At 51.2% G+C, this 26,590-nt stretch overlaps 9 protein-coding genes across 9 annotated transcripts; 1 reads left to right on the top strand and 8 right to left on the bottom strand.

Annotated features, from left to right (window-relative positions):
* Window positions 1-1,886: 1,886 nt before the first annotated feature.
* Window positions 1,887-2,559, bottom strand: BO72DRAFT_447385 (uncharacterized protein). Its single transcript, XM_040944528.1, has one exon. The coding sequence runs from the start codon at window positions 2,368-2,370 to the stop codon at window positions 2,110-2,112; it is 261 nt and encodes an 86-aa protein (XP_040802342.1). The 5' UTR covers window positions 2,371-2,559; the 3' UTR covers window positions 1,887-2,109.
* A 1,046-nt stretch (window positions 2,560-3,605) lies between these two features.
* Window positions 3,606-4,380, bottom strand: BO72DRAFT_81387 (uncharacterized protein). Its single transcript, XM_040950739.1, has 2 exons — window positions 4,204-4,380; window positions 3,606-4,130 (listed from the first exon to the last, which is right to left on the bottom strand). Exons 1-2 carry the CDS (start codon window positions 4,327-4,329, stop codon window positions 3,756-3,758), a joined length of 501 nt encoding a protein of 166 aa, XP_040802341.1. The 5' UTR covers window positions 4,330-4,380; the 3' UTR covers window positions 3,606-3,755.
* Window positions 4,381-7,525: 3,145 nt separating this feature from the next.
* BO72DRAFT_467946 (GTP-binding protein RBG1) lies at window positions 7,526-9,276 on the bottom strand (the record flags this gene model as incomplete). Its single annotated transcript, XM_040946871.1, has 10 exons — window positions 7,526-7,545; window positions 7,614-7,734; window positions 7,799-8,155; window positions 8,211-8,548; window positions 8,639-8,709; window positions 8,794-8,830; window positions 8,905-8,982; window positions 9,044-9,086; window positions 9,162-9,182; window positions 9,256-9,276. 10 exons carry the CDS (start codon window positions 9,274-9,276, stop codon window positions 7,526-7,528), a joined length of 1,107 nt encoding a protein of 368 aa, XP_040802340.1.
* Window positions 9,277-9,710: 434 nt separating this feature from the next.
* Window positions 9,711-13,245, bottom strand: BO72DRAFT_81255 (glycogenin). Its single transcript, XM_040950738.1, has 6 exons — window positions 13,008-13,245; window positions 12,896-12,923; window positions 12,712-12,818; window positions 12,017-12,604; window positions 10,998-11,965; window positions 9,711-10,944 (listed from the first exon to the last, which is right to left on the bottom strand). The coding sequence occupies exons 1-6, from the start codon at window positions 13,038-13,040 to the stop codon at window positions 10,113-10,115; spliced, it is 2,556 nt and encodes an 851-aa protein (XP_040802339.1). The 5' UTR covers window positions 13,041-13,245; the 3' UTR covers window positions 9,711-10,112.
* A 771-nt stretch (window positions 13,246-14,016) lies between these two features.
* On the bottom strand, window positions 14,017-16,156 carry BO72DRAFT_447382 (alpha/beta fold hydrolase). The gene is made up of 3 exons (XM_040944527.1): window positions 15,792-16,156; window positions 15,230-15,708; window positions 14,017-15,177 (listed from the first exon to the last, which is right to left on the bottom strand). The coding sequence occupies exons 1-3, from the start codon at window positions 15,934-15,936 to the stop codon at window positions 14,365-14,367; spliced, it is 1,437 nt and encodes a 478-aa protein (XP_040802338.1). The 5' UTR covers window positions 15,937-16,156; the 3' UTR covers window positions 14,017-14,364.
* A 339-nt stretch (window positions 16,157-16,495) lies between these two features.
* Window positions 16,496-18,783, bottom strand: BO72DRAFT_447381 (putative capsule-associated protein CAP1). Its single transcript, XM_040944526.1, has 2 exons — window positions 16,721-18,783; window positions 16,496-16,660 (listed from the first exon to the last, which is right to left on the bottom strand). The coding sequence occupies exons 1-2, from the start codon at window positions 18,493-18,495 to the stop codon at window positions 16,609-16,611; spliced, it is 1,827 nt and encodes a 608-aa protein (XP_040802337.1). The 5' UTR covers window positions 18,496-18,783; the 3' UTR covers window positions 16,496-16,608.
* Window positions 18,784-19,233: 450 nt separating this feature from the next.
* On the bottom strand, window positions 19,234-20,471 carry BO72DRAFT_447379 (putative metalloreductase Fre8). Its single transcript, XM_040944525.1, has 2 exons — window positions 20,042-20,471; window positions 19,234-19,863 (listed from the first exon to the last, which is right to left on the bottom strand). Exons 1-2 carry the CDS (start codon window positions 20,352-20,354, stop codon window positions 19,310-19,312), a joined length of 867 nt encoding a protein of 288 aa, XP_040802336.1. The 5' UTR covers window positions 20,355-20,471; the 3' UTR covers window positions 19,234-19,309.
* Window positions 20,472-20,570: 99 nt separating this feature from the next.
* BO72DRAFT_447378 (protein phosphatase 2A structural subunit TPD3) lies at window positions 20,571-23,623 on the bottom strand. The gene is made up of 9 exons (XM_040944524.1): window positions 23,107-23,623; window positions 22,926-23,031; window positions 22,709-22,860; window positions 22,144-22,635; window positions 21,976-22,090; window positions 21,782-21,926; window positions 21,623-21,723; window positions 21,231-21,568; window positions 20,571-21,180 (listed from the first exon to the last, which is right to left on the bottom strand). The coding sequence occupies exons 1-9, from the start codon at window positions 23,167-23,169 to the stop codon at window positions 20,842-20,844; spliced, it is 1,851 nt and encodes a 616-aa protein (XP_040802335.1). The 5' UTR covers window positions 23,170-23,623; the 3' UTR covers window positions 20,571-20,841.
* Window positions 23,624-23,896: 273 nt separating this feature from the next.
* BO72DRAFT_402531 (phenylalanine--tRNA ligase subunit beta) lies at window positions 23,897-26,545 on the top strand. The gene is made up of 9 exons (XM_040942213.1): window positions 23,897-24,151; window positions 24,214-24,254; window positions 24,315-24,334; window positions 24,399-24,475; window positions 24,529-24,658; window positions 24,717-24,983; window positions 25,042-25,283; window positions 25,335-26,143; window positions 26,225-26,545. The coding sequence occupies exons 1-9, from the start codon at window positions 24,099-24,101 to the stop codon at window positions 26,386-26,388; spliced, it is 1,803 nt and encodes a 600-aa protein (XP_040802334.1). The 5' UTR covers window positions 23,897-24,098; the 3' UTR covers window positions 26,389-26,545.
* The last annotated feature ends 45 nt before the right edge of the window (window positions 26,546-26,590 follow it).

The following is a 26,590-nucleotide window of genomic DNA, read 5'->3' as shown; positions in this document are numbered from 1 at the left end:
GATCAATTCGTCCATGAACAATCCTCCTTCCCGCTTCCATCCCTACTCTGGTCGCACTTATTCTCTGCCCGCACTACTATAAGATTCTGCGTTGAGCCTTGCTTTTGTACAAAGCCTCCCGTTGGCCGGAGGGTATTGCTTGTCCATTCAGTCCCTCAGCCGAGGATACCAAAGATGGAAGATATGATCTCCCGCACACCGCGCCATAAGATAAGTTACGGTGGGTTCAAGTGGCTCCAGTGGATGAACAGTGTGTTGTATGATAATCCGTCAATGGCACAAAGGGGATCTGCCTCGGGACGCAAATCATGGTAGATGCCCCCCTCTCGTAAAGAGTTCTCGATCAACCATGGTTCCCATCGACGGACGGGGAGCGGATCGAGAACCGCTGAACCTAATTGCCCGCATGACATACAGGAAGAAGTCTTTGCGGGCCTGGGAGACGGCGCGGAACCATACTCGATGGTCTCTCACTATCGTCAATCATTAAGCGACGGCCTCTCAACGGCATTTTCCTCCCCTCCCCGCCTGGCCGTCTACGTGGGTATCTCATCCCTCCCCCCCGCCAGAATAGTGGTGGACTTTTCCCGCAGTGGCTATGTTGCTGCTCAATGCTGACCAAAAGCTAAGGTAAGATTCAGAGTGAAGAAGTGGGCCAGGGGTAAGTAGATGAGGAGGAGGGGGCCGAGAAGCAAGTCCCCTAGTCAGTGAGCACGGATCCTCGGGAGAAGGGCATTGCTTGCCCTGAGAAAAAGCCCGGGGAGAACGAGACCAATGGACGGGGGAAGCGGTAGGGAGAGCATCGTTAGTTCGCCTTCGGTTCCGAGCTTCTTAGAGGAGGAGGCCCCTCTACGGAGGAGGCAGGTAGGATTACCTGGGACGTGCCGGTATTGAGTGTGGGCTCTCCGGTACTAGCTCGTGTACAGTACTCCGTACAGACGAGCTCGTTATTGAGACGATGACTGAGCCGACGACCCATCTCATCCTTCAACCATGGAATCTGTACGGCAGCTCGGAAAGGTCCAACCTGAATCAGGACTCCAGTCAGAGCAGCAGAAAGGGCGATCTGCACCGTACTTTGTCACGCGAAAACCGTCAGGAGATACGGCGGACGAATGATACGTCGTAGGTCGATTTCATTTCATCTACGGGATGCGTAGACTAGACAAGGGTCGTCATCCTATCACGATGAGCACAGACGGCATGGTTCGGCCACCCAGGCTTTGAAGCAGGCTTGAATCGGTTCCTTCCCTTGACTGGGTAAAGTTCCGTCAGCACATGAGGTCGACAAGGAAAGAGAAGAGAGGGAGAAGAGACAGGAAAGTTAGAAAGAGGAAAAGAAGGGAGCTCTGACCTCCCCCCTCCCCCCACGGTCCACTCCTGGTACCCGCAGTGGTCCACCCCGGCCCGGCAACCTAAGCAATATCCATAAGTAAGGTATCCATGTTCATCGTTCAATACAAAACGAGGGATTAATCCAATCCCGATCCATTAATTGATTGGCTGGATGACTGATTTGATTTAATCACGGCGAGGTTGAGAAGAATTCAGGAGGAGAACAAACTAGCCAGCCGAGGTCATCGCGATGATGAAGAATCACAAGTTGCTAAGTTACTACTGAGTAATATTGTATTAGTCATGAACAACTGGAGCTGTCATTTTGGCACCACTGACAAGGTTCTTCTTTCCTTTGGGAGGGTGGGTGGTTGAACGTGAAGATAGCGATCGGGTATGAATGATTCGAGGGTATCCCGATGGATAGTAATTCCTCCTAGTTCCGGTTTAGTGTTCTGGCCACTGCAAATCATGGCGAGCATGAGAACCTCTAGGCTCTGGGTTCATTTAGTACCTATCATCAACCCGCCACTACTGGAGGCAGGAGATCACTCAAGCCTACCCACCACTCGAGATTTTCTCGAGTTCTTCGAGATAATACACATGTAATAGTAACAATCCCCCAATTGCCCCGAATCTATCGAGTCCATTCCCATCGAATTGGCAGGTCTCCTCTGCAGCGTACACATGAGAAAAAAATTCTACCTAGCCGTACAACCCTCCCTCACTCCCTCTGTATACCCTAGATGGTCTCCACGGCATCCGACATGTCTTTCATGCAAGAGCAGCCTTACCGGGGCTTGCAATAGGACCGAATCGGTACCAGTGGGGAGGCGCAGAGTCCTCCGTGCTGCATCCTTGGTACCTAATCTCTCCAGCCTCTCTGGCCTCTCTAGCCTCTCTAGGCAGTTGGAGAAAGACAGGGGACGGAGGAGGAGAAAAGGCGGGAAAACGTGACTCTGAGCTGCTCGCTGGGTGAGTCCGCCCCGCTTGTTCCGATGAGACCACGAGGGCTGCTGTCAACTGAGGGATCATTACGATGAACTACCAAGCGATTGTATGTAATACATATTTCTGTATGACTGATCTCAAATGAAACAAATCCCGTATAAGCTCGTACGTACCTTGTCAATTGACTCAGTTCCCATTCTTCCCCACATACATAGTACCTAGGAAAAGGAATCGATCCGATCTTATTGTTCAGTTGATGGTACCCGATGTTGGTCACCTGATTGGCTTCCAGGTTACTGAGTGCTCGAGTGCTTACTCCCCTAACTCCGTCCCATCGGCAAGAAATTACCGTGGTAATTCTGGTCCATTGGCGGGAGGTAATAATTAATTAATTGAGGCAGAAAAAGAAAAGGCACCACTCTAGACTGCGCACGCGCGTATCAAGCAAGCAATGCGACCATACGTCATTCCATCTCACAGTCCATTCGGCTTATGATAGACCATTCCCGAGTGGCTAAAGTTCGGCGCAACCGGGGAAGGAGAGTCAAGAAAAGGGGCCTGGATAGGCAGGACAGCCAGAGAGCTCGGAGAAAGATAGAAGTAGGCAAAGGGAGGCGAAAAAAGGCAGAAAAGGGAAAAGAAGGGCGCTAATTGATATCCCAGGCCGACCTTTGATTGGCTCGATGGGATCTGCTGAGACTCAGGTCTCTGCATGGACAAGGTTGGGAAAAGTGGTGCGACGTCAGGCACCAAATGAGATCGTTGGAGGGCGCCATGATAGCCTTACCGTTCTACAAGGCCAGAGCAGTCGACATCTGTCAGGTACGGAAAGCCATTGCAGATGCCGGGAGGCTTCTGCCGTGTTCTTAATCGCATATGTAACGTGTGCCAGGTACTTTGCAGAAGCGAAGTCTCACTGCGACGGCTTGCATTGTTCTTTGCTCGTCTGGCCAGGTTGGGAGGTAGATAGAATCAAGTATCCGTACTGTTGTATGAGTATTTTTTTCCGCTTCCATTGCCCGAACCTGTCCGCCCAACCTCCCCGGCGTTATAAGCAGCCACCCACGTCCCAACTGAAGATGCGCGCGATGGGTTCGTTCAAGGGAGGCGATTCAAGCCCGTTGGAACTTGAAACGGAAGTAATCCGAAGTCGCGGGAAAAAAAGATGATGACATCAGACAGTCAACTCCGCCGCCGCCGTCGCCGCCGCCGCAGCGGTGAGTTGAGGGAGGAGGAGATCTGAGGGCCAAGGGTGGAGATTTGCGAGATTCCGAGGAAGGGTGCATTGAACTAGTTCCAGTCCAACAAGACTACTGCAGCCGATGTTGCCCAGATTTGACTCAGTAAGAAAACCACCCCTCCTCTCTTCCCAAACTGGCAAGGGCAATGCAAGAGCTAAAATCTCGAGCCCGTATTCGCGCATCGTGGGGTCGTCATCACCCTCCAGGCTCTTTCTTTTTGTGTCGGATTCAAGCAATCCGAGCATTTCTCAACTTGTCGGTTTGTAAATTCGACCGCAGAGCAGTTTCTTTGTTTCGCCCTTGCAGGGAAAGGGTGAGAGGTCGGCCAGCCCCAAGCCATGGCGGTTTGTGTGGCGGTATTCGGTCTGGACGACATCGGCGACATCCGCGGTACCCAGGATAAAAATGAAAGGGAAGAGATTGAAACGAATCGACGATGGGGAAGTCAGCAAGAAGCTGTTTGTTGCAAGACTTGGAAAGTATGTACTGTTTGTACAGTACTCTGTAAGCTTGACCAACTGCAGAGGAGGCTATCGGTGACAAATCGGATGAGAGGTAGAGGAGGAGGGGAAACAGATAAAAGGATATGCACTCCAATGCAGCCTCCACCAGCCCGGGGGATGGGAAGTCAACGTTTGTCGGTGCTTGATCGGTCAGCTGACCAGCGAAATCTCACCTCAGTTGCAGGCCACATGAGACCATTTGGGTGCAGAACGTGTCTGAAGAAGAGGGGAGGGGAAGAGAAAGAGAGAGAGAGAGAGAGAGCATGGGTTCTCCACCATGCTTTGCCATGCTTTGCCATGCTTTGCTCTCCCTAGTAATTAATTGGATAAATACAGCTTACCTACGGCGGAGCACTAAGTTATTTACTACTCTTCATAGCGAAGGGCAAGCGATCTCGCCACAACAGCCACCCCACTTCCCAAGAGCTCGCATGGAGCACATGGAGGATGACTGCGAAGTACCACAGAGAGAAGAAACACCAACCAAGCTATCCGATGGCGACATGTACTCCGGACTTGGAATTCCCGGGAACTAATAATATCGAGGACAGCGTCTTTTCCTGGCGCACTCCCGCAGACCGCTTCTTTCTCGATAGTATATCCTGGTTCCCCAGGATTGTAAACCCTTCCCTGTCCTTCGGGTTCCCACCATCGTGCATAGCACCCTTTATTTCCAAAGGTACGGAGTACTCTTGTGATCTGTCCAAATGCACTTGAGTAGATCGAAGACAGGACACATGGAGGGGGCAAAAGCGCGCGCAGCCACATTTCCAGAACTCGATCTATATCTTGCATCATTGCTTTGGCTGCGCCCAGCAGAGAGGGAGACACAGAGAACCGCACAAGTGGTACTGTGAGGGTAGTATAACCAGTGGTAGCAGTAGTAGGTAGGTGGGTAGCATATGGTATCAAGGGAGGTTGAAGCTCATCTCACCTACAACTTCACCCAAAAGAATCAAACAGAGATCAACCATAAAGTAACCACACCACAACCAACACCGCAGATACAACTACCACTACAACATAAAATCCAAGCCCAAGTCCCAGAGCGTTTGTACTACAATGCCCATCCACCATCGCATTTACCCGAAAGCAACCTCTAATCTACTAGCATAATCTCATGACAGTTATACATCGACGGGTCCAATGGCACCGACCTTACAAGGCCAACCCATGATTCTCCCTCACCATCATCCCAAAGCCCGAAACCAGATTCAAATGTTGTCACGAGCTTTACAGAACAGTACTAGACTCCGGTAAATACCTTACCAACTTGATTTTCTTTACCATATCAGATCCCAGTCCAGCATCTAACCTAACCTACCCTATCCACCAACTGACTAGCCCCCCCCCCCCCATCTTCCTAGACCACCTGGTAGTTACTCTTAACGCAGTCTCAAGCCCATTGATTGATCAGTTCAGATGATTGTCTATTATTCACTGTGGGTTTTTTTCGGGCCCGGCCGCAAGACGCGAAAGAAAAACCAAAATTGACAATCGAATTGCAACACAAATCAAGGAGGAAAGAGAAACAAACCCACCTACTCTACTCCCTGACTACAGTACTACCTTACTGTACCTCTCCGGCTTGAAAAATGGTATACAAACTCGACCACCAAGTGATCGTTGGGGTCGAACGTAGCGATCCCTTTACATGTATAAACTTTTGAATTGGATTCTGGGGCTTATCATCCTAGATGAGGAGGGAGGGATGCACGGAGCATGAGCAGCGGAATAGACCCCCCCCCCCCCTTCAACCTCCACGTCCACCTCCAATCCAAAGCATAAGAGCAGACAGAATGCTTAACTTTCTTCCCCCTCCCTACAATACAGTACATAGAAGATAGTACATCGTAGAAATCTGCAAGATAAACACACTTTTCCGACCCCCAACCCCTCCAATGCCTTCCTTATCTGCCAGGCACAAGATGTATAAGACGCGAAAGTATGCATCCGAAGATACTAGATACCACCCCCAGGCACCCTACCTCCCCTTCCCCTGATTCACGACTATATAGACAAGTTCCGATCCCCACTTGGACATATTTAGACATATTGAATGATACATAGCCTCCTTAGCTATAGGATCCGTGCTTTTATTTGGGGGGGGGGGGGGAACGGAATTCGATCACCATATTTACGCATTACGTCGACGTTCCGATCCTCAGCTCCAAGCTCCTCCTCGGTCCTCACGTCCTGGCCTCGTTCAGTCTCGAAAAATGGAGTCTCAGATCCAATCAACGCCCAAAGAAAGAAAAGGGAAATCAAAAGCGTAAACACTTGCCCTCACGCCTCAGAAGGTAAAAGATCAAAGCAATCCACCTAGTCATTCCCACAACGGAGAAGTACCAAATTAAAACAATCAAACACCATTGGCGAAAAGAGGGAGAGTAGGTACGATCTAAGGTATAGTAGGCGGACGGACGTGCGTCATATTCACTAGCCGAGCTAGTTGTAGCTAGTGTAGCTAGTAGCTACCTAGTTAATAGGTAGTTGATAGAACTAATACCTCCTTTTTTTGGGGCTTTGCTTTTTTTGATTATATCATTATTAGTAGTATGAATATCCTCATTTCCGAATACAGACTAAAGAGAAAAAAAACAAAACTTGGCCTCGAGGTTTTAATTTTAGGAACGTCATTCCTCCTCGCTCACCACTGTCAAAGCGGTCCATCCGGGCCGAAATACTGGATGTAACTACACTACAGGACTAAGTAGTTGGTATCTACAGACTGGGAATAGTCCTCAGGATCGGGGGTCTAGAATCAATGCCCGCCACCATCAAAACAGGATCACCAGAATCCTCACGAAAAGCACAAGAGGAAAAATGTGAAGTCTAATCAATCAGAGTCTCGTACTAAGCTCCCGAGTGCACGTTTTGGATAGGAAGAACGAAGAGAGTAAAAGAAAATAGTAGATATATATCGACAGGTCCTAAAGTATTTGCTAATCCCCAAGAAATAAGTAAAATCCTAAAAGAAATTCCAGCTTATGTCCAGTCTTAGATTTTCATCTCTGTCCATTCCGTCCTTTGACCAAGCGATCAAATCACTCAGACATTCGTCTTCCTAAACCGGGATTGCGCATCAAAAACACTCTATCATCAGGGGCGGCGAAGGGGAAAGAAAAAAAAACTTCATCCTGACTCATGGTCCGGGGGAAGGTCCCTGACGAGTAGAGAGTTGATTTTCCCCAGGGCGGCGTTTGGCAGACTTCTCCAATGCTGCCCGTGCGCAAATCCGTCTCCTTCCTCCTCCCCCAATCACAATTCCTATGGTCCATCTCACGGAAATCATCTGTCACAAGGGCCGGGCTCTTTCTTGAGGGCGCTTTATACTTAGCGGAGAAACACAAAGCTCTCCCCCTTTCCCCCCTCTCCCCCTTAATCCACAGTCGATTTGTGTTGATCATGCTCGAGTGCACGATTCGCCACTGCGCTGCTCCGCTTAAGGGGCGGATCCTCTTCCAGGAGGGTTGACATGGCGTTCGGACTCGATTAGCGCTTGACGATGGACACTGTATTAGAACCACTAAAGTTAGCTTTGGAGATCCCAATATGACGGGTAAAAAGGAGAAGCACGGACCGATATCTTCATCTCCCAACTCGTGTGACAGACCGACACGCTGCGGTTGGTGCTTGACGGAGCGGCCATAGACGATAGCGTGCTTGAACTGGTCCTTGATCGTACGGTGAATAGCATTACACTGGTTTGCGCGTTAGAACGTCCAGACCCCTTCAGAAAGTGTTAATCATGTGGAGAATCCTTACGAAGTCCTCGACCGTGCAGGCGTTGGCTCTTAGAACGACGGGGGCCGTGTAATCCGGCGTCTTGCCCTTGGGCTTGGTGTAGACCCGGCGCAGGTTGAGTTTCTCCCACATCATCTCCAGCAGCTCGTCAACGTTCCATCCGTGTTCAGAGCTAATGGGGCAGGCGTTGGGAATCCGGTACAGAAGGTCCAGCTCCTGGATCGTGATCGCATCGATCTTGTTCAGAGCATACACCACCGGAATGTAGGCGCGACTCTTGGCTTCCAGCACATCAATGAGATCATCGATGGTCGCATCGCATCTGATAGAAATGTCCGCGGAGGAGATCTTGTACTCGCTCATGACGGCTTTGATTTCCTGCGCTGCATCAGCGACTACACTGTAAGCCCCCCCAAAAAAGAAAGAGACTTACGTCGTTATCGATATGCGTCAAGGGAACCGTGCTCGTGATGGCAATACCACCCTTGTCCTTCTTCTTGAAAACAATGTTTGGGGGTTGCTTATTGATTCTGATGCCAAACCCTTCCAATTCGTTCTCGATGATCTTCTTGTCGTGCAGCGGCTTGTTAACGTCCAGCACGATGAAGATCAGATGGCAGGTCTTGGCCACGGCAATGACCTGACGACCACGACCCTTGCCATCCTTGGCACCCTGAATAATACCAGGCAGATCGAGAATCTGAATCTTCGCACCGTTGTACATGACCTGTCCGGGCACAGTCGTCAAAGTCGTGAACTCGTAAGCGGCAGCTATATCACAAAGTCGTCATTGTCAGCGATTATGTGCCTCGGCCCAGCGCGACCCTCGCTACCGTTATGTAGGGACAAAGAAAAACCAACCTTCCGAGTGCTGCCCCGTCAGTCTGCTCATCAGGGTACTCTTTCCGACGGAGGGGAAACCAATGAAGCCACTACCCCCGAACCATGTCAGCATAAGTCATTCGTCATTCCAACCACAAGTACTTCTTTCGATTCAATGGATAGATAGGACGTACACACTAGCGACACCGGTACGGGCAACATCGAAGCCGGCTGTAAATCATCGTGTCAGTGTCAAGCGCTTCTCTCCACGGGAAGACATGGGAAACACCACGACTACTACTTACCACCACCGCCGCCACCACCTCCTCCGGTCGGAGTCAACAGCTCTCGCTTCAGCTTCGCAAGCTTAGCCTTCAATTGACCTGCACGGTTCTCGTCAGCGCCCGTCCCGAGTTGGCTCCGGGAAACATCATCGCATCCTACCCAAGTGAAAGGCCGTAGCCTTGTTCTTCTGCGTCTTGGCCATCTGGAAGGGGAAACCGGTCAGTGTGCACATCCTGGCGCAGCGCTGTCGTCAAGCGAGGGCAGAGGGGGCGCGAACCTCATCTTCGATTTGTTTGATCTAAACCGAGTACCAAGCGTTAGCAGAATGCACTGGGAGCTAGACGGTTGTCGTTCAGGAAGCGAGATCCTACCTTTTCCACGGTGGTCGACATTTTGGCGGTTGGTTATGAGTTTCACCCCTCGTATGCGGCACAATAGAAAATAAAAAAAAAGTGTAGAATGAAAAGGAACAAAGTCTATGCTTTTGATGGAAGTATCCGGTAAACGCCTGGCGCAAATCGACCGCTAATCAGCAGTGGGGTGGTCGACGAGAAAATGAAGCAAAAATCTTGGTGAAGAGGTTGGTTGGTACGTCAGTCGCAAAGAGTCCGACGGTGGTGGAGATACAATCTTTGAAATTGTGCCCGCCACTTCATTCGTCCGTTGGGACGTCACATGGAGGGGTTCCCGCCTCAGGCATCAGAAGGCATCAACCCTAGTTCGAATCGACTACTGAGGTCACTACCTGTTGCTTGATGTTGTTCTACTTTCGTTCTAGCATATCGAACATCATCACATTCTCGAGATTACTACTGGGAGTGACAGATGGGGAACAACTTGTTTTGTAGAAACATAACTCACTAATTTGAACTCAGACGCAGTCAGACCGATCATTAACATGGAAGTACAGATTGACGCTGATCAATGCCACATAACGATAAGCACAAAACCAACTCCTCATGCAAAGGCATATGACAGTCTGAGACTTTGCACCTGCTTAAGAACTTACACTGCTATCAATGCACATGCATAATTTCACGTGGGGTACTGTACAGATGCCAATGCTTAACAATGATGATCGCGAAGGAACAATATGCATACTGCGAAATGGAGTGATGAAGTAATAGAAAAAGAGCAGAATGTAGCGCAAGTCTGCGAGGATAAGAAGAGGCTAAACTATGATCAACATTGCTAGAACGATGCTTAGAAAAGAATAATCAATCAATCATTAGTTCGTTCGCTTGGAGGCACTTGATCTGAAGTAGTCGATCTGCTGCTCAATATCCGTTCGAAAAGTAAATCTGGATGATCCAAGACTTCGGACCGACGTATTCGAAGCTCTTCGAGGCCGGCTGAAGGGTTCTGTAAATTTCCAATATAAGTACGTCACTCGAAGGAGTTGTAGAAAGGCATCGACCGTAATACCCACCCAGTCCTCCTGGCTTGGCACGCCTTCTGCTGAGGGTAGTAGGTCGTTATCAGAGGGGGAGAGTTCGCCAGATCGCCGACGGATGGGCGCTGGGGTGACGGGCAGGCTGGGCCGTTCTTGCTCGCTGGGGAAGTCCGTAATCCGCACATCCCTTGCTTCCGTGCTTGAAGAGCCTCCCGTGAGAACCTGAACCCGACCTTTGCGAGTCTGCTGCAGAGAAGATATATAGCGCTGAATTTCTGGGACCTCGTCCCAAGCATTGGAACGAGTATAATGTTCCCATGATTCAGCCGGCTCTTCAGAAGTCCATGTCCAAGTCGTGTCTCGCGTTTGTGACGATGGGCCAGGCTCCCCTTCTGTCGATTCCAGCAGAGACCGCGGGATAGTACTTATCGAGGTTTGGTCGTCTTCGGGAAATACACGGGTCGGTCTGGGAGCATTGTTTTCCCACGGGAACAGCTGCGCAAGCTTTTCTGGCTCAGGTTTCTTGCTAGGCACTTCATAATACATGTTCTTGGGCGCTTCCGGATAGGACGGGGGCGGTTGGAAAAGTTGCCGGTCCTCTGACATGGTATATGTTTTCGTCTCCAAAGCAAAGCCCTCTGGCTTGGTGTTCAGTGGTGGGGGTTCCCTACAGTATGTTAGTAACAGCTTGAAACAGTGGTGCTCGTCAAACAGACGTACCTTGATGCATCCCATTCGGCTTTCGGAGGCTCAAAGGTTTGTGCTTCTGGCTTGGGTGACGGTGGACCATGTTGCGGATCAGGAAGAGGTTCTGCTGGTTGCTGGTAATGGTGGGCTTGTTCTTGCCACGGCTTTGGCGAGGCCTCTTGTACACTGCCTTCTTGTCTCTGGAAAGCTGGTTCAGTTTGTACAGCAAAGGTGGTCTGATTAGAGTGCGGGTGGATATATGCCGCTACATGCTCTTCTCCACGGACGTATTGCGGAACCGCACTCCGAAAAGGAGGGGGGACGTGTACATGTCTCTCTTGGTGCTCTACCCCGTGGTGACTTTCCCCGTGGTGACCTGCCCCATGGTGTCCTGTCTCGTGGTGGGTGTGCTCATGCTGCGCCTCCCAACGATGTGTCTGAGAGTGGGGTGTTTTCTCTTGGTGCTCAACCCTGTGGGTTCTGTCCCCGTGATGTGCTTCTTCCTCTGCTGTACCATGCGCACCGTGGTATCCTGACTCATGATAGGATCCACCCGAGTAAGGCGTGTCTTGATAAACCGTGTCGTGTCGACCTAGATCATGATGCGGTTCGTCATAATGTGGCTCCTCGTGCTGTCCAGCTGTGTGTTGCTCTGGACCCGGCGATGTACTTCCCTGAGAGGTTCCAGCTCCCGCTGACTCGATAGACTTCTGCTGAGGGACATGTGTATCCGAGCTCTCAGAAGTGCCATAGGATGCATAATGAGAAACCGAGCCAGTATTCTCAGTTGGCACTGCTTGTTGGGGCTCCGAGAAAGGCTCTGTGTCTTGTCCTGGGTGTGATCTCTGCGAGTGCGGCGCATTGGCATGCGCAGCCGTAGTTGCAAGATCTTGAGCATATGAATAACGTTGGCCATGTGTCAGCGCCGCCCTCTCTCCCGTCGAGCCTCCCAATTGAGTCTGCGCCGTAAGAAACCTTTTCCCCGTTACATCAACAGGTATCTGTACCAGCATTAGCTGTCAGGACCTTGAGCACGAAACTGAGATACTCACGCTCACAACCGGACGGTAGTGACTATCATACACAGCCCACCAACGTCCGAGCAATTTGTTGTACGGGGACTCCACGGGTTGCACCTGTCGGCCCATATTCCACGGCTTCTGAGCGCCAATGAAATGAATCATGCTGATAGTACTTTGGAAGTGGTTGTAGGCCGGAATGTACTGGTAGTTGGCGCTGGGAGTGCAATTATACGTGAAGCTCAGCCGATGCCAATCACGAAAGTGCATGTTCAGCAACCCTTGATCGGCGCCATCGAAACTGATGCCTCGCTCCGCAAGCGCTCTCAGCGCAAAGTAGTCCTGCAAGCTGGGACGAAGCACCATGACCCCACTGTTGAAGCAATCAGGCCAGCCCACATCTGGAGCGGCCGCGAAGTCGACATCCAACTCCAAAAGCTCATTGGGAGCTCTGACCGCGACAATGTCGCAATCGAGGTAAATAATGCGCTTGAACTGTGTTTGGCGCCATAACTCGATCTTGGTGAAAGTGGCAATAAGATCCGGTCGGTCCATAAGCCAAAGATTTGCCGGGGTCAGGTTGGTCAGCGGATTCACAGGAATTATTTCGTCGTACACAATCTAGGTCAAGGACTCTTTCAGCAACGTTCCAGACGGAGCTATGGACGATCTTTGCATGAAAAGCTCAAAAAGAGAAGAAATGAGATTGATATGTGCGAAACGCATACCTCAAGTTCCTGGATGGTGGCCGGCTGCAAGCTATCAGGAGTGTAGAGCGCAACGAGCTTGGCCTTTGACCCATTGTCGCGCAGGGAATGTGCAAGCACCACGGCACCTATAGGAAAGGAAGATCGGACAATCAGAGAGAACGACTCCAACAGTATGTTAGAATAGAAGGCGCCATGAGAATACCCGGAAGATAATGATCACTCAACAGGAGCTAGAAGTCATAACGGACGATCAGTAAATTGGGTGACGGAAATGGAACGGGGGAAGTACCTCCGTAGTAAGGGAACAAACATACCGTGCAGTACACAGCGCTTTCGGCGAGCGCCATTGCGGCTAGTGGTCAACGCCGCGCAGTCCGTAGAATGGACCAGCAATGAGGACAAGTATAGCGATAAGAAAAAGCGACCAAATACAACGAGAGCGAAGGTAGAAGAAGGGAAGAAGAAGAGACAAAGAAGCGGAAAAAGGAGCTTGGGGCACGAGGTGCACCTTTCGAGGTGCTGCGACGGGGGGGGGGTCGTCGTCAGTAAGTCAGTCAACTTAGTTAATCTAAGTTAGTTAGTGGTAGGTACGGTACCGTAGTACGGGTGCGGAGGAGGAGAAGGAGGATAACGAGGATCCCCCTCACTCAAATGAAAGATTGACTGACGTTAGGGAGCCAAAGGAACCAAACCAACCCCACCCGACCGCATAGACGAACCTCGAACTGGAACACTCAGGCGGTTTCCCCAATTAGCATGCCGTGCGGGTGCTCTACCACCACGCCATACTCCGTCGAATAGGATCGAATGACAGAACACGAACTGAAATGAGAAATGCGGAATTGAGCGAGTGTAGGATCAAGTAGAAACGATCGAGATCAATTCAAGCTGCACTGGGCGTGCTGAGGATGCGCAAAGACCAGAAGAGACAGACAGACAGGTACGGAGTACGGAGTACGTAGTTGGAGATGGAGAAGACGGACGGACGGGGCGGGAAAGTGGGAAGTGGGAACAGGGAATAATAGACTAGGAATAGCACTAAAGCTCACCTGAGTGCAGTGCGCACTCAGCGCAGCGCAGCCTTAGCTGCACGCGGCCGAGAGTCACTTTCCTCGTTCTCTCACCCTCTCACCCTCTCAACCTTTCTCGCTCTCTCTCTTTCTACTATACTACTACTCTCTGAGTTAGTGCCTTCAAACCCCCGCTCACGCCCAGCCCTGACACGGTACCAGTTTGACACCAAGCCCCCTTTAATTAATTCCTAACCATAACAATAATAATAGTCATAATCTTAGATCTCGTTTTCGATCCTGTCAGCGCCAGGAAGAATTTTGTGTGTAGCACAGACCTAGAACCTCAATCTCGAAATCTCAATTGACTTTCCTTTCCGCACCCCCTTGCAGCACCTTGTTCTTGGTTAGATGCAGGTTTCCCCCGAGTTCGGAAGCTTTCTCGTACGAAGTCCCCGTGCAATTCGTAAAAAATAGACAGATGCGAAGTAACCATGCGGAAGAAGATTCAGACTACACTAGTCTGATTATAGGTGTATAGACCAGAGCCTAGACTAATTTCAGTCTATTTCAGTGCCTAGCGACAGATAAGCCAAGCAAACCAGAGGTTCAAAAATCAATCATGGACCCGCTTCAGTATAGGCTGTCGAATAATCCATGTCTATTTGCGAGCAGTCACCACCGCCTTGGGAGAACACTTCTGCAGAACTGCTCCAATATCCTCCTTCTCACCCTCCACAGTCCATTGAATCGCCTTCTCCAAGGCAAGCTGGCCTTGACGCTCCAATGGGGTGAAGTGGCCCAGGCCCGGCACCACGATAACTTGGCTGTCTCGCACCAGGTAGTCCGCAATACCATCCAGGCACAATGCAGGCTCCAAAGCCATGTCGGCCTTTCCCCAAATGACGGTTGCACTAGCTTTCAGGGACCCCTTGGGTCCATCGGCGAACAGACCAGCACCGCTGCTGGTGCGGTGGACTGCCTTCGCGTCTTCGATGCCGTGAAGGTGCGCGATCGTCTCAATTGACTTGTTCCAGCGCGCGAACGCTGTGTTGTCCCGGTAGTAGGCGGTCATATGCTGGAAGGTCAATTGCCCACGGTCTTCTTTTATGAACGCAGGATACGTGTCGCCCTCCGCGGTTTGGGTTTGGCATTCCGCCACGGACGGGCCTACAGTGCTAGCCATGCACTCTGCGGCATCCCGAGAGGAGAACTCCTGTTGACCGTACGATGCGCGGTGTATGAGTTTCAGGAACGAGTAGTTGCCGCCTCGGCCCAGATACCGAACCAGGAACAAGGGCAGTTTCATAGCAAAGATGTATCCGGAGCGGAGCAACTGTCGACCAACAGGCTGCAGAGTCTGGGCCACTTTCCAAAGCGTCGCGCGGGAGTGTATCGGGTCGCGCAGTGCTGTCTTGAGCATCTTAAGGGAGGAAGAAAGTCGGCGGGCAATGTTCGCCCGGGTGAGACCAGGCTACATGCTGTTAGCTCGAATGAAAATGCGACCTATTCAAGGGGGAACGTACAATTGGTCCATTCGTCAGGATAAACCGATCCGCCAGTTGAGGAGCTTCAGACGCCAGTCGGGTTGAAAGCACACACCCCCAGTCATGTCCGACAATAATAACCTTACGCTGCCGCACCGCGGTATCCGTGTCAGCTCCGTACTTGGCCCGAATCGCAATCACGAACTCGGTCAGATTCTCGAGCACTTTCGTTGCTGAGTATCGATCAAGCCGATCGCTACCACCATAGCCGGGCAAGTCGACCGCGACTAGAGTGGCCGCATGTTGAAGAGCGGGTGAGGCGAGAAGATGGCGCCAGATGGCCCAGCTATCGGGGAACCCGTGGATGAACACAACCAGCGGCTTCTGTGGGTCGGTGGCGGTCTGCTGTCCGGGGCCGTCATTGCAGACATAGTGGAATTGGAACCCGCTCGGCAGAGTATGGATATGGTGACGGAGGCCTGAGAAGCTCTGTGAAAGGTCCCAGAGTCGATTGCGAGCTGTGATGGAGGCGAAAGCACGCAGTGAGCATCGAGCAAGACGAGAAGTCTCCAAGACGAGGCAGTTATTAGGTGTCACTTACCAATTTGCAGTTCGAGGGTCTCCTTCTCCGTGGTTTTCCTGAAGAAATAGCCTTTGCTTACAGCACGGAATCCATAGAGCCCAAGACTGAAAAGCCCGTAAAGGAAGATCACACTTGATCCCACGAATCCGAGTATCGATGCCATAATGACTGACTGAAGTATGACTTTGGTCTGCCCAGGCGGGCTTCAGATGGAGGGCTGAAACAATTGTTTGTACAGCGACTATTCGAACCAAAAGAAAAAGCTCGAGGTAAAGGGGAGAAGGAGACACCGTCCGATGGTAGAAGTAAGTAGATAAGGGTGATCGAAGGAGAAAAAGCTCCGAGGTAACTAATCCAGCAGAAGGGAAAAAAGACCCTACGAGAGCTCCTAATCTTACTACTTCTGTAGTCTAACGGGCACTAAATGAACCACCCGTGGATAGGCGGTTTGGGCAGTGTCCGCCGCTGCCAGTCATGGTGCGCCGTTGACCCGCCGTTGCCCACTTCGAACCCGCCCACATGTAATTTTCAATGGAAAAAGTTGCAATGCACTACGTAATAATCGCCGGCTCCCCCGGGGCTTGTTTCACTCGGGATGCACCACCTTTTTGCATTGCAGAGCGAATAACCCACATATGAAGGGGAAGCTCCATCTACACTGATGAAGTCATTGTATGCTTATATCTCCCGCAGATTGGAAGACAAGCACGAGGGACAGTTCGTTTCTCCGTAGAGACTCTATTTAAAACACTTAGGGATATCATAAGACAGATGGGTACAGTACATCAAAGCATAAAATGACATGAGAGGATCACACTCAAAGGACACACGCATGTTACAGCGAGAACCCCAGACTCTCCCTATTGTCATCGACAAGACGTCCATACCTAAAATCACACCTCAAGGTCAGGAGCTGCCAATGCACACGCAACGAGGGGCGTACTTACTCTAGCAATAATCGGAAGAACCAGACTTCTATGTCGTCCGAGCGAAGAGCTCTATGCGCCCATTCATGGCTGGTTTGAGCGATCTTCGAGGCTGTGAGTTTCCCGTCCTCATCTTCGACGAAGTAACGGACAGCTTCCAAATAATCGTCTCCGGTTAACCGCAATGGAACATAATGAACCCAAGGCTTGAGCCATTCATCGTGCCATTCGCGAAAGATTGAGATCTTATATACCAAGCTCTTGCTTCGTAGGAAGGCATAGAAACGGCCGCTAAAGGCATTGCCATCGATGTCGATCAAGTGTCGATAGGCCCAGGCATCCTGCTGGTCAACGGGTTCTGCAACTCCAAAGTATTCCTTTTGCGCTGCGCAGTCTTCCGCGTCACATTGTCCAATGTACGTAAATTGAATGTCGAATAAGTCGTCCAAGGATGATCGATCGATCTCGGTGGGTGTCCACTGGCTATCCTCTTGCTTAGCGAGTACCTTAGCGGTGTCCCGGGCAATGACTTTCCGCACGAACAGCTGCCGATGTTGACGCCGCCAGCCGCCAGCTCGGGAATATCCTCCTGTGGTAGATCCTCTCCAATACATCTTATCCAGTTTGGCTTCCCAATTGACGTCCCGGGCAGCCTCGTAAGGCACCTTGTCTGCATAGTACCAGGGACTTGGATAGAGTATGTCTTGGTAGCTGGAGATTTTGCTCTGGGAAAAGACAGGAAACAGATCATGAACGACCTCGAATGTGTTGGGCCGATCAAAGAACCCGTACGTATACTTTAGAGAAGGGGTGTTGCAGATGTCCGAGAAGGCGGTCGTGTTCGCGATGAATCCTAGCTCGCCCTGAGCGTAGGAGTCAATATTATCCAATGGCTCTTCATCAAGCGACCGGACGGGAGAGTCGACCGGGCATGATGATCGCGAATAACTCCATGTTGACTGATGCGAGAACCGACTGAAACGCGTGGTGCGCACCTCATCGATCCGGTCGCCTTTGTTCATGTCCGCAGGTCGATCGGACCATGCATTCTTCGGCGTCTCAGTTAGGGACGCATCTGGAATAGCATGCTCTCGGGCAGCCGTAACCAGCCGCTGAAGGTCCTCACTCGGGACAATCACTCGTGGTTCGTCATGGGCATTAAACACAAGATCCATGTCGGGTAAGTACTCTGCAAAGCTCTTGATCATTTGCACCGTAGCACTCCGCTGCCATTTCTGTTCATCGGTTCCTCCCTCGGCCAGCGTAACGGTCCCATTCCGGATCAAGACCCCGATCATGGAGTTGTCGAAGCCGAGGGTTTCGCGGGCCCGCCCACGGATAGTCTTCGGGCTCAGGGCCCAGAACGGGAGGAGGGAGTGGTAAATGGTATCATACTCATCGATCAATTGGACCCCCTTGGATTGCGCAAAATGAAACCATTTGTCGAAGTGCGGTGGAGGGTGCATTCCATAGCGGCGGCGGTATTCTTTGACAGCCTGGGACAGAGTTTTGGATTGGCGGGACCGTACTTGGTCCCATTCTTGACCTGCATCCTCGCTTAATGCAGCGATCGGATGCTTCCCTGCAGGCGTCGAGGCTTTGTGATACGTTGATTGCTGAAGAAGCTGCTCGTTTGGCGGGACCTCGGGCCGTTGTAAATTGGCTGATGGACGGGGATCAGGCAAGGGCGAAAAGCTCGATGTGTCTGGAGAGGAATTGGAGCTTCGTACGAAGATTAGAGCGATTGAAACAAGGATGAAAGTTCCTAGCCAGACTACCAGCCGTTGAGATCGCATTCTGCTGTTAGTATTAGAGGTCGTGCATCGAAGGACGACCTCAGCTTTGGCTGATACCCAGCTGTGGCTTTGTTTATCTATTGTCAACACTGCGGGGAAGTAGATGGCAATTTAGCGTAGTGTCAACACACTTGTTCACAGCTAGATGTTGCCCAATTGAGGTCGTTGAGACACAGACAAAAGGCGAATTCAGACAGTGTAAGACTATAATAGGTAGGTATACTTTGGAGGAGACTTCAACTCAAGCACAATTAAATGGTAAAGACCAGAAAACGAGCGTTGGCAAGGTATTATGGGAACTAGTAGTACTAAGAGTTGTACAGGCGGTCCCTCGGGCAATCAAGTTCAAGGCTGGAGCACAGGCCAATCAAGATTAGGTAGGCCCGGCCCATCGGTTGCCCGTACAATCAAGCCGAGCCCAGATCTTGTTTTTATTCTTGTTTCAAGAATTATCAATACTAGGTAGTAGGTCGGTATATGTTATCTCCATCTTACAGCCTTGTCATAATCAAATTTCTGCGACAAATGCTTTCTCTGTCATTTCTTTTCATGGAAGAATTCGGTCTCTTTGCACCTACAGTGTAGGCAGGAGTTTCCTGCACAACCTTCAGAAGGCCATCTCGCACGGTGAGCAAAAGCGCTCGCTTAAAGCCATACTCTAGTTACTTCTACCACCATGATGCTTCACAGCCAGATAAAGCTGAACCAAGGACATACTATGATGCACGCACACTCGTTCGAGACCCAGCCTACCATGAGTAGTCTCTCGAAATTCAAAAGTTCTTTTAAGAGTAAATGACAACATGGCCTATACTCAGAGCAAAAGCCCACAACCCACATTAGCCATACTCCCCACCAAGCCCTCAATCATATACATCCTGGCCCACTCCACATGCGAATACGCTGCGATCCCCAGTATCGCTACCAAGCCAACATGCACCGCCCAGAAGACCTGCTGTCGCATCTTAGCCGATCCAGATCCGCTCCTCAAGCTCAGAGCCCACCGAGGCTTCACGGCTGGACGAGCAAACAGCACCACGGATGTGACCGCAATCACGCCCAGAATTCCCCACTGGACGTCTGCATCGCGGATACGCTTCAGAAACAAGACCCCGAAGTCCGGGTGGCTGGATTGCAGGAAGAAAGAGTCGTAGAGAAGGGCATGGCCAAATAGTAGGGGTGCAATAACCAGGCGACCAAAGAGTCGATGATAGGCATTGATGGTGGGCTGGGGGATGGCGGTAAGCACGGAAATAAGAGAAGGGGAAGCCGGCTTGGAGGTGAGATAAAGGGGTGGCGACATCAAAACCTGGAAAGGGAACTGAGAGAGAGCGACATGTCCGAGGGACTTGGTGAGATGAAGGTAGTCTGGAGACTAGTTAGTTGCAATTCGTTGATAAATTGTGGATTGTGTATCCATGTTGTGATATTCCTAAGCGGCGGGAATACTATCCGCTGAGCGACAAATCACGGGTTCGGTAATGGTAATATCACGGATGTAGCTTCAAACTATAGACATAGCATAGGTAAGAGGAAACGGTCATACCTTCACCAGAATTCCATATGCAGAGACTCAAAAGCCACACTAGCCACACTGAGCAGACTAGGTACTGTCGCCGTGTCTCAATCCATCCCACAAAGGGGGGAGAGTCCAGCCAAGACTTGGGTGAAGGCTTGCGTCGATTGGGCTTGGAGGGCTCGGATCCAGGCTGAGATGCCCATACATACAACCGCACCAGAACAATGGCGATTAGCATTGAGTATTGAGCGTAAGAACCCCGTAGGTCTAGGAGCTCGCGACGCTGCTCCTTCTCTGCATCGGAGAGAGTGATAAAATGCCAGGGCCAGGAGAGGGTCATGGTGTCGACGGCCGCAATGGGTGAAGGTCAAGGGGTGGAATTGAGGAGTAGGCAATTGAACAACGGTCATAAACCAGCTTGCTCTTCTGCGCTAAAGAGGACTCCCACACGTGAATGTGGTTTGAAAAATAAACCGATGCCTGTCTAATCGCGCCATCGGCTTTACGGAGATACACGTGGGATCACATGATTTATAGGACACCGAGCTTGATTACGCCCCTATCATCCACCCACTTCATTGCCTGTCGGGCTCAGACAGCAAGGTTCATGATACAGAATCAGAGTAGAGAAAAAAAAGTACCGGGATCTGATTTTGCAGGATTATTGATCGTCGACCAAGAAGACTCTACAGGGAGAACGCCATCAAGCATTTCATACCAGCCAGGCTCTTCTGACTGTTTCTAAGTTGGACAAAAACTGGAATTCCACCCAAATCCGCGGGAGTGCCGTGATATTAGTACCCACTCACGCGCCCATGGTGCTAAGCCTACGGTGAAGTCTGCATAACTTCCTCGTGGCCGCCAGCGGCAGTGGTCGCAAAATACCGCACATCGACATCATCGTCGCCTTGCAGCTTCTCCAGGCTAGGGAGAATTCTCTGTTGGATGAGTTCCTGACCCCGCGGCGACGGGCTGGCAGTCTGTCCTGCTTTTTCGAGCTCTGTCAAGGTTCCTTCCGCCGGCAGGCGTCGCAGGGTATCAATCAATACAGCGTAGGACTTGGCAACGTTGAAACGGATGTTCGGGATCTCGTCCGACACGAGTCTGTCCAAGATGGGGAGAATCGAGTTCTCAATAATATCCATCGATACAACTGGGGCAAGAGTCTACACAGAGGTTAGTAGCTAGATTTGAGAGAGGTCAAGAGTTCACGTACGGAGATGGCGAAGCACGTGGTCATCCGGTAGAGGTAGTTGGGGTGCTGGCCCATGGCCATGACTTTGGGGATTATGGATCCCTTGGCCCAATCAACGCCGAAGACCTCCGTGAGCTTCCTCAAGTTCGTTGTGGCAGCCTCACGGATGGAAAAGACTGTGTCGCCGAGCCAGCCCATGCAAAGATCGCTCAGCTGCTCATCGAAGAACTTGACGCCCAACTGGCTGGCAAGCAGAGGGATATATTCGATGATGGCCAGTCGGACACGCCATTGCTTGTCTTCGGCCAACTGTACAATAGCCGGCAGCAAAGACTGGGACAGGAGGTCAATGCCAATGACTGGTTTGGTTAGTCAATGGACTTAATGTCTTGCCATGGCGTATACTCGCTCACCTTTGTTAACCAACTCCAGCTTGGAGATGATATGCAAACGAACATCCGGGAATTCATCCTTGAGCATCTGCAAGAACATCGGAAGGAGATGGGCAGTAGTCCTAAGCAGCGTTAATGAACGAGTAGTAAAAAGGCTAGCATTCAAGCATATGCACTTACTCCTCCTTGCCAAGGATAGGTGCAAGGCCACTGATCTGAGTTCCCAGTGCTGCGCGGACGTGTTGAGAGGGGTCCGACACGAGATCTTCAACACTCGTCATGATCTCATTAAGCAATGTATCACGATCGATCAAGCTGCAGAAGCCTATTCCAGAGTCAGCTGTCGAAATTGTTACAAGATGCGGCGCTAATACCTGGGATCTGGCCGGCAATAGCGGTGCGGACTTCAGCTTCCGTGTCTTTCAGAAGCTTAACAAACGAAGGGACCATGTCACGAGTGACAACTTCGTCGTGGACGGCCTTGGCGATCTATGTCCCTTGTCAGTCAACTGCGGCTGGGCTAGGTTCTGTAGTCAACGAACCTTTTCGTAACGGTCGGCAACCATGTATCTAACTCTCCAGCTCTTGTCCTCAAATAGATTCCTCAATGAGGTCAGAAGAACGCCATGGCTGGGCTGCTGCTCCTTGGGGATTTCCTCCGCAATCGAGATAAGCACATCCACAGTAAGCAGCCGCACGCTATCCTGTTCATCGGTGGCGAGATGCTGGAACAAGGGTATCATTTCATCGATAACAACTTGGGTGTTCAGTTCCTTGATGAACTTGGCGAGGTTGTTTCCTGATTGTCTTCTCACCATTGGTGTGTCGTCGTGCACGAGGCTTCCATAGTATTGACGGAGGGTTTGCTGTAGTGTGGGCGAAGCCTTCCTATATGGGACACAGTAGAGCCCAGTCGCGGAAACTTTCGAGGTGAACCAGTCGGCTTTCGACAGGCGCAAAACCATCGGAATGAAATATTCTTCAATCTGTTTCTCGGACAGCTGCTCTCCGATCTTGTTAAGAGATTCTACGGCCTGGTTGCAAAGCCATCAGCATGAATCGAACAGGTATTCAAAGATCCCGGTAAAGGCGTTCGCGAGTCCGTACCTTTTCTCTGACCAGAGGTTCTTCAATAGCGGCCAAATTCTCGAGGGGGGAGAGAAGTACATGCCCGTACTCTGGGCCACCAACATATTCTGTGAAGTTTCCAAGCTCCTCACTTAACGCGGTCAAAACCTCATCTTCATCCTCGACAGAGTCTGTGAACGCAAGGTTAGGCGCATTCTATGTGACACCGTTCATCTCTCGCATATTGGGGACTAACCGTCGAGGAATGGGATCAGCTCTTCCCGGGTTCTCTCGGGCCCTAGAGCCAAGGCAATGGTGGAGAGGCGGTGAATAGCATTGAGACGGAGGAGGACATCGTCGTGCTGGATTGATCGAGTGTCAGGACCGACAGTGCCCGCACGTGGGGACAATAGCGGAGTCAATGGTGACTATCATACCTTCAGCTCGTCGATAAGGACGGCGATAGGGTAAAGCTCGTCGTTTTCACCCTGACCCTCCATCGCGACTATATTATAAGACTTTTCGGGTTGAGTGTTTGAGCGAAAACCAGAGAGGTGAGGTTATAACCGATCCACGTCCTCGCTCAGGCGATTATTGTCCGACCCGCTCGCACGCGAACACGTCGAATATTTTCTCGGGAGGGGAAGGGAATTCTGGAACTGAGGGGCGATTCTAGGAGGGGCCAAAGGATGGTGAGCACCTGTTCAAGATCGGATGGATTAGTGTCGGGTGGGGAAGGTCTTGGGTGGTGGTCTATGGGAAAAGGGAGGGTGGGAGAGCAGTGAGTGGTGAGGAAGAACCCCGGAGGAGGTTTCGTGGGGTTTGGGCCGCCGCAGGACACTTGAGCAATAATAGCAGCGGTAGCGGCATACCTCAACAATTGCGACAGGATGAGAAGTTGGAGATGCAGAATTCACTCCAAATGAATTGTGAAGCGAAACAGAAGCTCGTATGAGAGGAGTCAATATATGATCAGGAAAGAGAGTAGGTTTGGTGCTGGTGGGTGAAACACAGTTAGTAGCTGAAGGGGAGATTACGAAAGTGACGGACCGACTGACTTGCTGGGAGGGAGAGAGAGAGAGAGAGAGGTTCAAGGAAGCATGGGCTGTGGCTGGTGAGGTAGTGGGTGACGGTGACGGAGGGGTGAACTGGCACGTGGCGGTGCGGCTAGAAGATGAAATGTGGCTGACCATCCGAATCGTCGCCGCCTTTGCGAGCGAAGAGTCAAAAAGACTTTATATGACTCTACGATTATTGACCAGCGCATCCAGCCACGCTCCCTCCCTCTACTTTCTTCGCTGACCCCTATTTCGCGGTAGTCGTCTTGGTCTAATCTATACAGTCGTTTTTCGGTCCATGGGAGGCTGGTACAACTCGATTTGATCCCCAACAGTTTCCTCACAACGCTGCGAAGCCCAAACCCCTCATCATGCCCACTATTTCGGTCGACAAGGCCGCCCTCTTCGAGGCGCTCGGACGGGAGTATGCACTTCTTTCGCCCTCTCACATACCTTTCGATTGCATATCTAACTCAATTGTTGCAGGTATACCACCGAGGAATTCGATGAGCTTTGCTTCGAGTTCGGTAAGTTGATCCAGATCGGCCATGGCGGGGCAATCAATGTACTGACTGTTCACCTCCTAGGTGTCGAACTTGACGAAGACGTAAAGGCTCCTTTTCGCACTCATCGGATATACAATCAGATTCTAATAAAGCTATGGACACTAGACCACGAACCAGGACCGCCCGATCGTAAATGGAAAGCAAGAGCCCCCTCAACTCAAGATCGAGATCCCCGCCAACCGGTATGCATCCAGAACCTCTCTCGAAACACATACATATATTGAGACCGTCGCAGTTATGACATGCTGTGCTTCGAGGGCATTGCCCTCATGCTCAACATCTTCTTGGGCCGCCAGCCGGTTCCCAACTACAAATTGGTTGAGCCTGCTAGTGGACAGCTCGAGACGATCATTGTCAAGGAGGATGTAAGTTGCAATTGAACAGCCTGCGCCCCCAGCATCGGGCACTGATTATGTGGAACAGACCATGAAGGTCCGTCCTTTGGTGTCCGGTGCCATCCTCCGCAACGTCAAGTTCGACCAAGCGCGCTATGAATCCTTCATTGCCCTGCAAGATAAGCTCCACCAGAACCTGGCGCGTCAAAGAACTCTCGTGTCCATCGGCACCCACGATCTCGACACTATCCAGGGGCCTTTCACCTACGAGGCGCTCCCCCCTAAGGACATCAAGTTCACCCCTCTTAACCAAACCAAGGAAATGAACGGTGAGGAGTTGATGAACTTCTACGAGGTATGACTCATGGCGCTGCGGACTTGGCCAGCGGACTCGGTACTGATTCTCTGAATAGAAAGACAAGCACCTCGGCAAGTACCTGCACATTATCCGGGACCACCCCGTCTACCCCGTTATCTACGACTCGAAGAGAACCGTCTGCTCTCTGCCCCCCATCATCAACAGCGATCACTCGAAGATCACCCTGGACACCAAGAATGTCTTCATCGAGATTACCGCGCTCGATAAGACGAAAGTGGAGATTGTCAACCGTATGATGGTGACCATGTTCTCTCAGTACTGTACTGAGCCTTTCACGTAGGTTTCTATCACATGTCGTGCGGAGCCCACCACTGACAATCAATACAGCATCGAGCCCATCAAGATCGTCTCCGAGCACAACAACGAAACCCGAGTCGTTCCGGACATCAGTCCCCGCAAGGCCGAGGCGGAGGTCTCCTACATCAACCAGTGCTGCGGTCTAGAACTCAAGCCTGAGGAGATCTGCACGCTCCTGAAGAAGATGGCCTACGATGCTAAGCCCTCGACGACGAATCCCGACATCCTCGACGTCTATATTCCCGCCACCCGAGCGGATGTGCTCCACCAGGCCGATATCATGGAGGATGTGGCCATCGCCTACGGCTTCAACTCCCTGCCCCGCTCCTTCCCCAGCAAGTCCGGCACCATCGCCCAGCCCCTCCCCATCAACAAGCTCACCGACATTGTGCGCGTGGAAGCCGCCATGGCTGGCTGGTCTGAGGTGCTGCCGCTTATCCTGTGTTCGCACGACGAGAATTTCGGCTGGCTCAACCGCAAGGACGATGGCAACACGGCGGTCAAGCTGGCCAACCCCAAGACTCAGGAGTTCCAGGTTGTGCGCACCAGCCTGCTGCCCGGTCTCCTGAAGACCATTCGCGAGAACAAGCACCACGCCGTCCCCATCAAGATCTTCGAGGTCAGCGACGTCGCTTTCAAAGATCTCTCCCTGGAGCGCAAGAGCCGCAACGAGCGCCACTTCGCCGCCGCCTGGTACGGCAAGACCAGCGGTTTTGAGGTCGTCCACGGTCTTCTGGACCGCGTCATGGCCATGCTGAAGAGCGCCTTCATCACCGGCGAGGAGGGACTCGATAACTCCGCCATGTCTGATTCCCAGTACTGGATTGAGGAGCTTGATGGTGAGTAATTTTCTGTCACATCGAACATGAAAGGCGAGTCCACGGACGAACAGCAACACTAACGCAATTGGATTTCCCTAGAACCCACATACTTCCCTGGCCACGCCGCCTCCGTCCACGTGCGCATAGCCGGCAAGGAGCTCGTCATCGGTTCCTTCGGTATTCTGCACCCCACTGTCCTGGAGAACTACGACCTTAAGTACCCCGTCAGCACATTGGAGCTGAACATTGAGGCTTTCCTATGATTGATTGATGACCCCAGGCTGAGAGAAGACGTAGACATGAGGGATTAGATCTATTTTTTACACATAGGGATCAAAAGACAGCTGAGGCTCATGAAATAAAATGTCATTGTTAGAACGAATAAAAAAAGGACAAAAAGGGCAATATCAAAAGCAAGCCAGATCAGAAGAGGTGAAAAATGCGCTTACGTAACACATGATTCAT

Source organism: Aspergillus fijiensis (genome assembly GCF_003184825.1).
Source record: "Aspergillus fijiensis CBS 313.89 unplaced genomic scaffold BO72scaffold_18, whole genome shotgun sequence".
Classification (NCBI taxonomy): domain Eukaryota; kingdom Fungi; phylum Ascomycota; class Eurotiomycetes; order Eurotiales; family Aspergillaceae; genus Aspergillus; species Aspergillus fijiensis.
This window is presented reverse-complemented; position numbering and strand designations above follow the sequence as displayed.